Raw genomic sequence first — 13,578 nt, 5'->3', positions numbered from 1 at the left:
AGTGATTCTTCCATCTTTTATTCATTGGCTGCTGAAGCAGCCAGGGAGATAGAGGCCACGTAGCCTTCCAGGTTACTTTCAAATCAAACTCACCCTTTCCTGTAGGTCTCTTGAGCCTTCCACTGCCTTGAAGGTCTATGGATCAGGCTGGTTTCTGGTATGAACACTACTAGCATGCACAACAAGTTGTACATCCCAAAATGTTCTCCCAAAGACACGAGGCTATTTCTGCAGCGGCAGCACACGCTGACCAGATCTGGCTCAGCCCACGTCAAAAAAATCTTGAGTTGTGGAGCGAGCTACCCATTAACACCAGCAATCAGAGTAGGGTGCTGTCGGGGTTGGTGTAAAGTGGAGGAATAAAACAAAAGTGTTTGCTTTCTTAAACTGTATTATGAATTTAGCATTATAGCGGCGGGAGAGGGGAGCACAGCAACAGATAATCTGTTTTTTATCTCTCTGCTGAAGGTGGTTTGTGCTCAATCCCTTAGTTTATTTCTTCTCCTTGGAGTGTCATTACTTTTTCATGATAGATGATAGTTCTAGGAGCATGCTCTGAAAAATAACAAGAGAAAGAAAGGATGAAGCTGAATTGGCTTAAAGGAGAAAAAGAAATGGTGTCATAATAATTAACCCAGGCTTCAACACATACATAGTTGGGAAGGTGGGAATCTGGTGTTTAGCTGACAACATACTTACCTTGTAGGGCTTTGTTCAGTGCTGAGGGGAGGGTGGGGAGAGGGGGAACACCTTGTTTTTAAACCAAAATAAACACATTAATCCCTGAAGTAACTTGCTTGAAATCAGTGGACCCATCCTAGAGGCCTTGCTTTACATGTTAAGGGGTTTTGTATATTTTTTGATTGCTTTAAAACTATATAAAGATGGACTCAGTTAGGCCAGTTCCACTTTCTAAAATCCATCTTATCCATTTGTTGCTGCACAAATCCTCAGAGGGGTTCATTAGTTGTCAACTGCTGCTGATCTGTGTTTGTGCAACTGGTCAATGATTACCTTTGGTTGACCAAGTAGCTTTTGCAGGATAAGTGGTACACTGTCTGTCGTCACCATAAGCTTGTCCTGAGTGCTCCAGAGCAGAATAAAATACAACTGCTGTGGAATTTAATTTTTTTTTTTAAAAGAGGTGTTTGCATAGAAAAACTGTACAAAACCAGCAGTAGTTACCAGCAGGTGTAAATGTGAATACCTTTAAGGATTCTCAAACAACCTAGAGGAACACAGAGTTTTACCAGTCCCTTACCCCACCTGTAAATTTTCCTGGTGGAGCTCAGCTGTCTAAATAACTCCTCCACAGTTACTAGGTTTGTTATTTCAATGTACATTCACTCTTATCAAACCGTTCCCAGCCCCAGGAGCAAGAGCGGGTGAGCAGCTAGTTAAATGGGTGGATATTTATTCCTCGAGTGTTGTTGAAAGGGTGAGTAAACATGCCTTGTTCTGGAGAAGACTGCAAGCATTCAGGCTGAATAGCAGCTCTCTCTTTCATATCCTGCTCGCCACAGAGTATTTTCCCACTGGGTAAAAGGCTTAAAGCTGAATGGAGAATTGGGAAGTAGAAAAAGAATTGAACAGCACAGCCGAATAAAAAAGCAATGCAGTGAGGGAAACAGGACCAGTGAATCGTAAAATTTCCCCAACTTTGGCAGAGCCAGGATTTCAGCCCCAGAGACTTTCTTTTTTGCAAATGAATAAAATCAGCAGCCCTATCTCAGTCCAATTCTATGAGCTGAGAGTATCAGCTTTACCAGCTGCTTCATTATCAGCTTTATCTCCCTCACTCACCATGAGGAGGGGGCCTTGCTTTTAAAGATACATTGATTATTTTGTAGCCAAAAATATAGACTTAAAGAAATGGCAGGCACTCTGAAAGCACAGGGCTCTTCTGGAGGAGAGGGTGGGCTAAATAATAAGGAATGGACATGAGGGTGAGGAAAACTCAGCACTTCTTGAAAAAACAAGAATCTGAAGTTGAGTGCCTAAAATGCCTCATTCTTTCTGAAAATCTTGATCTAGTAATTTTTGTTTCCCAGGAGAGCAATTCAGCTAAAATATTGCTAAGAGTATTATAAATCTTCTAATGACTTCCAATTTTGTTTTGTGATTCCAGGAACTTATCTTGGCTCAAGGAAGAAACATGACCATTAGATAATGTCAAGTCTCCCCATCTTCTTGGTATATCCTTGGGTACTCTAGCAAGAGGACTAGCACAGTAGTTCTCTCAATGCAGGTTTAGGCTTGAGGTGCAAATGTGATAACCTAGTTCCAAGTCAGCTGAAAGATAGTGCCTTTGTGAGAAGAGTTGCCAATCTAGTGTAAATACTCCCAATCCCAGTTAACAAAATTAAAACTTGTAGGTTTTAGATCACATCTTAGGATTCTTTAGAAATCTATTATGTATAGGCCGAAAAGAACTGATGCTGGACATGCTCAAGTAGCATGCAACTGCAGTCGTCTGCTTTAGAAAGGTGGGGAGAGACACAGCTAGCAAAAGACTTCAAACGCAGCTAGCAATGAAATATCACACAGCCTCCAGCTTTTGTAGAAATGTTTGTCTTCGGCTGTTGAATTGTGATGACCCTGTGACACTCTGAAGATGCAACACCAGGCTGTGGCCATGCTTGGCTGAGCTTTCCGACATTCTGCAATTGTTCCTTTGGTTTGTAGAAAATGGTCGAGGAGGAAGACTGGTTGATTGTTGCAAAGAGTGACTTTGGAAGCAAAGTTGTCTCCCTCTTTAATTGTTCAATCTCTTATTTTCATATCCCCCAGGAGAAAAAGAGAGTAATTTGATAGTCCCAATGGCTTCACACAGCCTTGCACACATTAAGCAGTGAGACAATACCCCTTAGTGCAATGCTCCAAGAGCTAGATGCCTATTATACCCTGTAATTTCTGGCCCTGCCTATTTTCAAGAGAGCAAAGATTGCATCTGTACTATATACTGACCTTTGACTGCGTCAGCCTATTAATTTTATCAGATTTTAAAATGTATCATGCACCAGTCAAGGGCCTGACTGGTGCAAATTATTTTTTTTCTCATAATGTCATTCATGTGCAGAATCCTATTGACAGCAGCATAATTCCTACACACCTTTGTATGTCTCTAACTCCCAGTTGTCATTTCTGACTCTAGTTATACTAAATTCAGTGCAACTCTTTTCACTGAGTGACCTGTGAAAAGCAGCCACTTAAGGCCAGCTTGCCTAAGGGACGCTGGCAGCCAAGGATCATGGAGAAGGTGCCCCTTTGCTCCATAGCTGTATCTCCCCTTACATAAAAGTTAAAATGTGGCGAGAGATGCAAAACTTAGGGCAGAACTATGTGTGTACCCACGATATCTCTTAGAAGATAAGATACCATACATTCTCTGAGATGTATCCTCTAAGTGAGCCTTGGAAATGTTTAGCTTGGAGCCAGTTATAAGTGAACAAATTGTTTGCTATCACTTCAAAGCATGCTGACTGCGTTCCTCAGTACCAAGGTTTTGGAAGCTTGCAGATAGCGTGTTTTCAGCTGTACACAGATGCTGAATTCCCCTGTCAATGTAGAGTTTCTTAACGTTATTTATCCCAGGTCTCCATCGAGTTGAGATGATTAGCTCACCCGCTCCCTCACAATGCTCTTGTCATTGTGTTTAGGTGGACTGAAATTGGTTGGAAATTACCCTCATGTCATGCAGTAACTCTGTCCTCCTATGCTTCGCCGCATGCTTTCCCTGATGTAATGAAGGTCCAGTTTTGGTGGTCTGTCCTCAGAACCTAATACATCTAAAGTTTGACCAGCAGTGGCTGAAGGAAGAGATATTTTTTCCCAATGGATCAGAGTCTCCTGAGAAGTCCTTAGCCTAACAAGTTTTTCAAGATTTCTGCCTCTCTCATTTTTGCTTCCCAGTCTGAATAATGGATAACTTTGGACAATGCAATGACCAAGAAACTGAACAGAGTATGAAGAGTGAGCGGTTTAGGTGTAAAACTAAACAGTTGGAGCGTAAATATTTTTTCAAGTTTTTATGCCACGGTTGAACATGAAATGAAGAAATAGCTCTTCACCTCCACCAATTCCAGATGAGGAAGTTTTAAATTGCCTTGTTAGTTTGCATTGTGGCCAAACATGGTTGGTCTGTACAAATCCTACCAATGAGAAGGGCATTTATTCTTTTATATATATAGCTGCTCTGGTTTGAACTGAAGTCTGAAAAGTTGAGGAATCCTCATGCCGAACGTGCATTCTGTATTCAATATCCTATTGAGCTGTTTCATGAGGGTTTTCAGTGAAGGACTTAAGGGTCCAAAGTAACCTTTCCTCCAAAGAGGAAGTCCTAAGAAGAATTTCCTGTTCTCTTTGAGGGATGCAGTTTTCTATGTTCTTGGAAAGAATCACTTGATCATGATCTGGCCAACTACTATCTACCACCTAGTCTTCATGTTTTGATCAAAAGGATGCAATACATTATGAGAGAGAAATTTTACAACATTTTGTTGTCCTTAATCGTAATTATTTATCTGTTAGAGATTCAGGTTTGGTGTGGAAATGGCATGGATAATATTGCTCAAAAAATCTCATCACTGCCTTAAAAGTCAAGCATCCATAGATGTACTATTAGATCTATTAGGTGCTTTCAATGTCATGACTCACAGGATGCAGTTGACTTGTATGCAGACTCTTGCAGTGTCAGATTTTGTGTAGCTCTGAGATTTTCTTTCAGCTAAGAAAGCTATGGTGGTTGTGGGCTGTTGCAGTTGTCCTGCTATCGTAGCACAGAGCGTGGGTACGTGTTTGATTGGAGGTTGCTAGAATGGTGGTTGTGGTATAGGAAGTGATATTTTCAATATTGAGTTGATACTCCTCTCTCATTGAGCTAATGCAAAGAATGCTACAGACAAATTCTGGTAGAATGATATGGATGAAGGGAAAAAGAAAACATTCAAGCCAGGGTGGAGGTAAAGATGGTAAATTGGGAAAGTTATCAAAGAAAATTGAAGAACAGTGTCAATTCCGCTACGGTTTTGCTCTATTTGGCTATCTGGCTTAGATTAGTATGATCCAGGTTAGAATAGACTGTATTTTGGCTGTTTAGAAAATGTTTGTGCATGTGCATTCATTGTTACGTTAAAAAGTGTCTGTCCTTTCTCTGCATTACTGTTGCAAGTCATTGTTAATCAGATTTTGTGTGCTTCAGTTGGAATTTTTAAATACAATTCCTTTTTTTATATATATATATATATATAGGATCACTAATTTTTGAATCCTCCTGTCACACAGATAAATCTAATCCTACATATTTTTCTTTTATCTAAACATTAATACATGATGATTGTCTTCTGGAAGTTCAATTAAAATAAATCAAATCAATGCTGAGTGTCCTTGACAACCAAGACTAAATAGTGAATTTAGGAATTGGGAAGTACAGACCAGAAGGATATAGAAGCTTTAATGTCCAGATTCAACATTTTTATGATGCATCAGCGTATTTGTGCATTGAAATTGGTATTCATAAAATGCCGTAGCAATGCCAGTAGTAAAGTGCATTTGCCAAAATATTGACTCAATTGTATATAGAAGCACCTTTACTTTAAAATATCATGTGCTGCAAACAGGAAGCATCAGGCAGTATACCTATATAAGTCATATTTTAAAATGCTAGTACCAGTCCCATACATAATGGTCCCCAAAGGCAGCATGTCAGAAGAGTGTTACTTTCAAGAGTAATGACATTGCTTTGCAAACTGACTATATTCCTCTGCAAGATCTCCCCTGATGGATAGTGTCATCGTCACTAAACAGTAAAAGCTGCCAGGCAACTTCTGTGAAGTCTCAACAGGGTGCTACTGAAATTCTGTCTTGCTTAATACCTTTTTGCCCTTCACCTTTTTAAAGAGCCTTCTCATCTGAGTATCAAAACCCATCAGCTCGACAGATTCGACTCCAGGCCAACTCCCTGTATTAAAAACGCTGAAGTGGAAAGTGGTTAAATTGCATCTAAGCAACAATGTAACATGGCTTATGCTGACTATATATTGTAGAAACTATAACTCCATGAAAACTGGAACCCTCAAACAGTTTTTTGATGATCAATGTGTAAGAGTGCCTTCTGCTTCTTACCACAAAAGATTTGAAGTTGTTTGTTTGTTTGTTTTGTATTTAGGAAAAGTATTTATTTTTAGGAAGAGGGAGAAAAAATTAAACAGAATCTATAACTTTGAATATTGTGTGAAGTAATCTTCTGTTTATTACATGACCTATAACAAGGTATTTAAGGGCTTGCTCCTGCAAGTATTTGTAAAGGAGCTTTTTTTGCTTTCAGAGGACAAATCCCATGATCTGGGGCAATCAGAATTCAAATTACTTTAAAAAAACCCTCCTTGGTTCTTGAATGCAAGCACTACATCTTATCAACACTGACTGTAAGCAAGCCTAGAGTGTGTGGCCAAAGCATAGGAACAGCTGCTGAAAATGCAATGCTGTAGTCATCGGCTCTGGCATTGCAATTATTTGGTGTTTATATGTAGATCTTTTGATTTATTCATTGAGCAATTATTCAACTCGGTGGTCGCCCCTGGGAGAAACCCCCTGAAGCTGAGAGAAGTTGAGCCATTGAACTCAATGCACTCAAGACTCCTCTCTCGTACAGCGTCAAGCAGGCTGGAGCTGAACAAGTCTCCCCCGGGACAGTCCTCGTCGAGTCGATCGGGATGATGCAATGAGTATAAAGTAGCTGAGATTCAGGGACTTAGACACCCTCAGGACTGAATATTCCCTAGTGGTGTTTTTACTTTCACGGTAGAAGGGGACCAAGCATGCGGGAGCTCGGCTTGATCTGGGAGGATGCGAGGCGGTAGGGCGGTGTCGGAAGCCCTGCATAAGCCTCCCTGGCTCGCCCGCTCCTCCCCGGGGCCGGGACAGGCAGCCGGGAGCGGCCACCCTGCCCGGGACCCCCAGCCGCCCCCTCCCGCGGGCTGCCCCGGGGCCGCGGGGCGGTACTTGCCATCGACACGCGGCGTCCCATGGCGGCGGCCGGCGGCGGGCTGCTGGGCGGGCTGCCCTCCTCGCGGCGCTTCCCCTCCGAGCCGGAGCCGGAGCCGGAGCCGGGGCCGGGGCCGGGGCCGGAGCCGCCGCCGGAGGCGGTGCTCTCGCTGTCGCTGCCCGCCCGGCTGGCGGTGAGGACGCGGGAGAGGAAGCTGGACTTGCGGGTGTCCGGGCAGTGCCCGCTGTCCGGGGAGTCGCCGCGCTCCTCCTCCAGGTCGCGGCAGATGCTCACCCGGCTGTGCTTGCGGGGTACCCGGCGGGCTGCGGCCGCCGCCCCCGCCGCCCCCGCCGTCCCCGCCGCCGCCGTCCCGGGGGCGCCGCCCGCCGCGGCCCGCGGCGCCTCCTCGCTGCTGGAGGAGGGCGGCGGCTGCTGTCCGTGGTGCTGCACGGCGCTGTGCCGGCGGCGGGGCGGCTGGGCGCCGCGGAGCTCTCCGCGGTGCTGGCAGCCCGGCGGGCCCGCGGGAGCGGGCGCGGGAGCGTGGGGCGGCGGGGCGGCGGCGGGGCGCGGCGGGGAGGCGTCGCTGGCCGGGCCGGCCGGCGGCACCACGGAGCTCTTCTTGGAGTTGTAGAGGCTGGTCTCCTCCTCGGCGGGGCCCGCCGGCTGCCGCGGCCGCCCATAGAGGCTCTTCTGGATCTTCTTGAGGCCCAGGTGGGCGATTTCTAGGATGTTGAGGAACAGGGAGACCGCGGCGATGCTGTTCATAAAAACCATAAAGACGGTCTTCTCTGTGGGTCGGGACACAAAACAATCCACTGTGTTAGGGCATGGGGGCCGAGTGCATTTGTAAAGGGGGGACATGTGAAACCCGTATAAAAGATACTGACCTATCATAAAGCCCACTTCGACCACCGACCGGGTCAGGATATGTAGGACATAGGTGCGCAGCAGGGACCCTCTCAGGGGTGCCTTATTCACTTTCTTCTGTTCCTCCAGCTTACGCAGCTCCCTCTCCACTCTCCTGTGTTCCTCAGGCATGGGCTCCAGGTCTTCTAGCTGAGCCCGCAGGTGGGCTTTTCTCTTCTGTCGCTCTTTCTCGAGAGCCCTTAATCTATAGAGCGCGTGGCCCATGTAAACAAGCGACGGAGAAGAGACAAATATGATCTGCAGTACCCAGTATCTGATCAAAGAGATGGGGAAGGCTTTGTCATAACAGATATTGCTGCAGCCAGGTTGCTCCGTGTTGCAGATGAACTCGGACTGCTCATCGTCCCAGACATCTTCGGCAGCCACTCCCAGCACCAGCATCCGGAATATGAACAGGATTGTAAGCCAGATTTTGCCAACTATGGTGGAGTGGATGTGCACTTCTTCAAGGATGCTGCCCAACAGGTTCCAGTCCCCCATGGTCAGAAGTTCATATCTGAAATACAAAAAATGATGTTATTTTAATACAATATTGGATTTCTTTTGGAAATGGCCCTTTTTAGTATTTTTTTTAAAATAATAATCTTTCATATGCATTCTTCTGATAGCAGGAAAGCTCTTAGAAGTTCATCATTATTTTCTACTTACTAGGTCTTTAAATGAATGCAGACTTCATGATTACTGGTGAAAGATGCAAATGTGAGATTATTTTAAGCTTAAGAGATTGATTTCAGCTATAACCCACAGTACTTCTTAACTGCCTACAGTTTTACACTATTTTCTTCCCACTAGGAAAGAAGACAATTTTTTCCCACTTTGCAAATCCAACTGTAGTTTAATTCTACACCCACTCCGTTCCACTGTCTGTGGCTTTGCCATAGTTTTGCCATAATATGTAATGCTCATGGCTTTCACTCATTTGATAAAGTTTTGAGAAGTATCCTATAACTGTGACAGAAAAATGTAGGTAGTACCATTATTAGTGCCATCCATCCAATATTTTCCCATCTACCAGGGTAACAATCCACAAGTTTCTCACTTGGATTCCTAAAACTACAAATACATAGCTAATTTACACATACCTGTACATGTATAAATAGTCTCAGTTCTAGGATAATGTTGATAAACTAAGAGTGCTTCTAGGATTAATATCTTCAATTTTATGCATTTAAAGTATTACTGAATCACCAAGACTTTGTCTTAATTATAAATTTCAACATATGAGATAAATAAAACAGGAATTACATAATGGTTTGAGGTTTTTAGCTGTGAGTGTGAGATGATCCTTTTAACTGCCTCTTTCCCAGGAGCGCTTTGATTCACCAGCAAATTGATCTACGTTCTGCTGCCAGATGCTTGATTTCCAAGCCGCTTCTCTGGAAATTATTCAGGAGCTTAAGGTAATTGGGGAATTGAAATGCAAGTTATTTGTCTGCTTATTTGTGAAGCACTGCACATTTGGTGTTGTGTCCCTGGAATTTTTTCTGCTAACCTGGTAATAAAACATTGAAAACAACTGGGGTCATATCTACCTTAGGGCTCACACTTAAATTTTTTATGCTACTGTACTTTCAAAACTTCCCAAATTCCACTAAACCACAACCTTTAGTAAAGTGCAATTTCTAAGCTTTTTTGAGAGTGGCTGGTTGCAGTATCCAAAATCTTATGCAATTTTAATTGATAGCAATTTTAATTAATAGCACAGCTGAGTGATATAATCATTATCAATATAGCTTGGTTATGGTTTATGATGTGATCCCATGTAATATGATTCTTCTTGGAGGCTGTATTTATCCACACTGCAAGTAAAGATTTTCGGTTGTAACCAACAGTGCAGTCATTCTCTGCGTAGGCATCCTACAGTCTTTATTATTACATTTCTAGGATTTGGGTTTTCTCCACAAATTTGAATTTTCACAACAAACTTCCCTTTTGACACAGGGAATGGGTTGAGGAAACCTAGCTAGTCAAGCAATTTCTTAGGTGCTGTGAGGCGCCTGGAATATCTTCTTTCCCCACTCCTTCCTTCCCATGTATACCATTGAAATAAGATACATGAGAAAAACGTCAGCAAGAATTATTGTAGTGCGTTTTCCTCATCTTTAAAGAACAATGTCGGATCTTTCTTTTGACTTCATATGGATTTTATTCAGAGCAGACATCAATCTGTTGCAATGTCATAGGTTGGGTGGGTATAAAGATGTTCATATGTTGAAACCTTTACTGGAAATTGTTACCTCTCAAGCTAACAATGTTGAACCTGTTTTTCCAAGCTTGGAAGTGCTGATACATAATAGTTCACCTTCAGTAAAGCGAGAAGCAGAGGTTTACATAGCACAAGCTCCCAAACCCAGAGTACTCAAGAGGCCAAGTGCAAATGGGTGGCACTTGCTGATTGCTCTGTGCCACTTCCCTTGAAAGGTGACTGAATGACAGCAACATGACAGTTAAGCAAAGGAGCTTAAGGGTATATTTGCTGCCTTGCACATGGCTGATCCCTCACTGAAATTGATAGACTCTGCAAAAAAACCCAAGGGACATGCTAAAATATAAATGCAGGAGTAAAAGGGAAAGGAGACGTTTTAATCCCAAAGATTAAATGCTCGCATTCCTCTAGCAGTAGGAATTATCATTGCCCGTTTTGGAACAGAAAGTGAATGTAACCATTTGGGTAAGAGAGGACAAGAAAAGGAGTATAAACATACCCCTGTGGCTCTACAGATGTGTTTGTTTCTTAAGTTGTTTCTACCAGTATTTAAACAACTTTATCCTCACCTTTCCTTTATAGCAGCCAACAGGGGAGAGTAATTGTAGGAGCTGTCTAATTCACTCTCTAAGTGAGCTTATTTACCAAGACGTTTTCCCTCAAATCTGCACTGGTAGAACCACAGTATAAATATTGACGTGGTGAACGTTGTCTATAAAGTAAAGAAGTTAGTCTAGAGCCATGAAAGCCGGAGTTTCTAAGAAATCAGCCAAAACTACTTTACAACCTTGTCATAGCAATGTGCTCCCAATTTTTCCATCTTTCCCTTCCCTGGTCTTATATGAGTTCTGTGTAACAGAGTAATTTCAATTTAATATAAGAGAGTAATCTCAAATATTGATGATACCATTATTCCCAGTCTACTAGTAGACTAGAAATTCTGCTATTCTGGTATACTAGCCTAGTATACCAGGAATATACCATTTTTAGTATAGTTAGTACATACCTGAGACATTTCTCATTAAACCATCTAACTACTTCTGTGTCTATCCAAATATTTCTATATCGTTATTTCAAACAATAAAAAATCATGCATGTAATCCGTTAGAACGAGATGGAAATCCACCATTTGTCTTGGAGGAAGTTTCTTTATTTCTTGTTTTTGTTACTTCTTTGTTTTAAAGTTCATTTGATCATTTGCCACTATTCAAATCACTTCTATACTACATTTATGCCAGGTTTTCATCAGCTGTGATTTGAAAAAGCAGAGTTAAATCTTAAATTTCTTGTCAGAAAAAGTTAAATGCTAAGATGCAAATACTCCTGGGTTTAATTCACATTGCTTTGAGTCTGACAGGGACCTGCCTGCTCCGTACTGCCCTAGGAAGAATTATTTTTCTGCCGCTTACCTTAGGAGAAAGCCCTTGGTTAGTCTATCTTAGAGCATTGCAGAAGGAGCACGCAGCGCTGCTGATTGCTATAGCTCAGAGTCCTTCCTTCAACAGTGCTAGGACATCTTTTTTTTTTTTCCAAGAGCCAAAGCATAGACGTGGTACGCTGAGCGGACTGCTCGGTTCTTTGTAGCTGGATGCCAAGATCACTCAGTCTAAACTATCTGTGCACGGTTTAAAAATCATCAGATGATAGGATGGTGCCTCTAGACAAAATTATCATGCAATTATTTTAGTCAGTGGCATCTAACAAAGCCATTCCCTCAAGGCTGGATCTGTATGGCAATAGCTTGCAACGTCCCTCTGCCTTGTTTTAGTCGGTTCTTCAAACGTTACGCCTCCACCCAGCTCCCAAATTAAGTTTTATTTTGTAAAATGGCTAAATAGGCACCCTTTACAGTACAATAGATTCTTACATTTTCTTTACATTCCATTAGTTTCGCTTTGAATCAATGCCCAAAAATCGATCGGTCATGTCCGATTTCATACTCTGTTGCCTGGTGAGTTAATTTAGGATGTGTTAGACTGAGTCTTTGAAAATGGAGGCCACAGGAACCGAGACTCAAGTCTTCAGTTAGAAACACAGGCTTTCGGCATGGTAACCCTTCTTCAGTTGGGTTAAAGAGTCACCTCCAAGCCCATTCAGAATTGGTATCTGTGAGAGACAAGGCCTAAAAAAGGAAGGCGAGTTGCCAAAATGGGATTTTGTGAGAAATCAGGGCCACCAGAGCTGAGGTTCTGATACTGAGAGCTTCTGCTGCCTAGTCCTGCCCAGGCCTAAATTTTACGGAAATCCCAAATACTCACTTTTTTTCTCTCTTGCTCCAGAACTTCTGGCCCTTTTCTTCCATCCTGCAAGGTGCGTGACTCATTTCCACTGTAGCCTCTTCTCCCTAAAGGTATTCCCACTAACCAGCGGCCAGTTCTCAAAAGACATTAGCCCCCACCTCTTCCTTGGGATTATCTCAGATTTATGTACCAGTGCACCCCTCCCTCTCGCACAAGCTGTATGCGTTTCCCTGAAAGTCCTGTTTAAATATGCCTTCAGAGCCTTGCCCTGCAGCAGATGAGGTGGCTACAGCACCTTTGCTCTAGCCTCAGTCTAATGCAGCAGATGTATGGCTTACACATATGTTACAAACGCTTTAGGGGCGGTAGCGCTACACTTTCTACCCCTGAGAGACGTGTTAATATTGATCCAAACCACCCAGGCCTCCACAGGCCTTTCTCTTCCACATGCTCTCACGCTCTGCCCCAAGCCCACGTACTCTCATGTACCTGTCATTGGCATTTTATTTTCATGCCTCTTCTTTCCAAATTCTGTCACGAAGTCCCTAAGGCTTTACCTTGCTGCTTCAGTTGTCTCAGAGCTTCGACTCAGGCCTGGGTGCCCTGTGCTGCCTCACCAGAAGGTGGTGTTGACCCGACATCTCCAGCGGCTTCCACAGCTCCCGGGTGTTTCTCAGGAGCATCCTCTTCAGCTCCGGTCACTCGGAAAACTGGAGAACTGGGCAAGAGCTGCAGCACCTGCCATTTATTCATCCTTTGTCGCTCACTGCAGAAGCAGCTTGCTCTTGGCCCAGCACATTCCTGTCCCAGCTCTTCTCCCCCTCGGCAGGTCACAGCCCCAGAAGCCCGGGCTGCCCTACCTCACTGCCCTCGGAGCAACCTGCGGTAAGGTTTTGGTTTTTTGGGGGGACAGGGGAGGTGACAGTAGGCTGCTTAGGGACAATTTGCCATGTTTCTGCTTTAGCAGCAGAATAATTGGTGTTGTTAAAGGACTGCTCATGCAAGCTTGTTAATGGACCGTACAATTAATTGTATGGGCCAGGGCACGGGGGTGGTGGGAGGAATCGGGAATAAGAACAGGAGTGCGGTGTAGGCCTTTGCATCTGGAGATGAGCAAGCACCTGTGGTGGCTGAGGACACTTTCTTGCTGTAAGCATCTGCCATAGGTGGAATCAGCTTTGTGTGAACACTAACAGGCAGCGTGGGGGGTGTGTGTGCGT

General features: G+C 43.7%; 1 protein-coding gene across 1 annotated transcript; it reads right to left on the bottom strand.

Moving 5' to 3' along the window:
* Positions 1 to 6,117: 6,117 nt before the first annotated feature.
* Positions 6,118 to 13,571, bottom strand: GJA10 (gap junction protein alpha 10). Its single transcript, XM_075145491.1, has 2 exons — positions 12,848 to 13,571; positions 6,118 to 8,408 (listed from the first exon to the last, which is right to left on the bottom strand). Exon 2 carries the CDS (start codon positions 8,390 to 8,392, stop codon positions 6,797 to 6,799), a length of 1,596 nt encoding a protein of 531 aa, XP_075001592.1. The 5' UTR covers positions 8,393 to 8,408; positions 12,848 to 13,571; the 3' UTR covers positions 6,118 to 6,796.
* Between the last annotated feature and the right edge of the window lie 7 nt (positions 13,572 to 13,578).

Source organism: Calonectris borealis, chromosome 3 (assembly GCF_964195595.1).
Source record: "Calonectris borealis chromosome 3, bCalBor7.hap1.2, whole genome shotgun sequence".
Lineage (NCBI taxonomy): Eukaryota > Metazoa > Chordata > Aves > Procellariiformes > Procellariidae > Calonectris > Calonectris borealis.
Note: the sequence above shows the minus strand (reverse complement) of the source record. Positions and strands in the feature narration are given on the sequence as shown.

Bases quoted from the DNA above. Each gene is read 5' to 3' on its own strand.
- GJA10 (XM_075145491.1), bottom strand. From the start codon at position 8,392: ATGGGGGACTGGAACCTGTTGGGCAGCATCCTTGAAGAAGTGCACATC.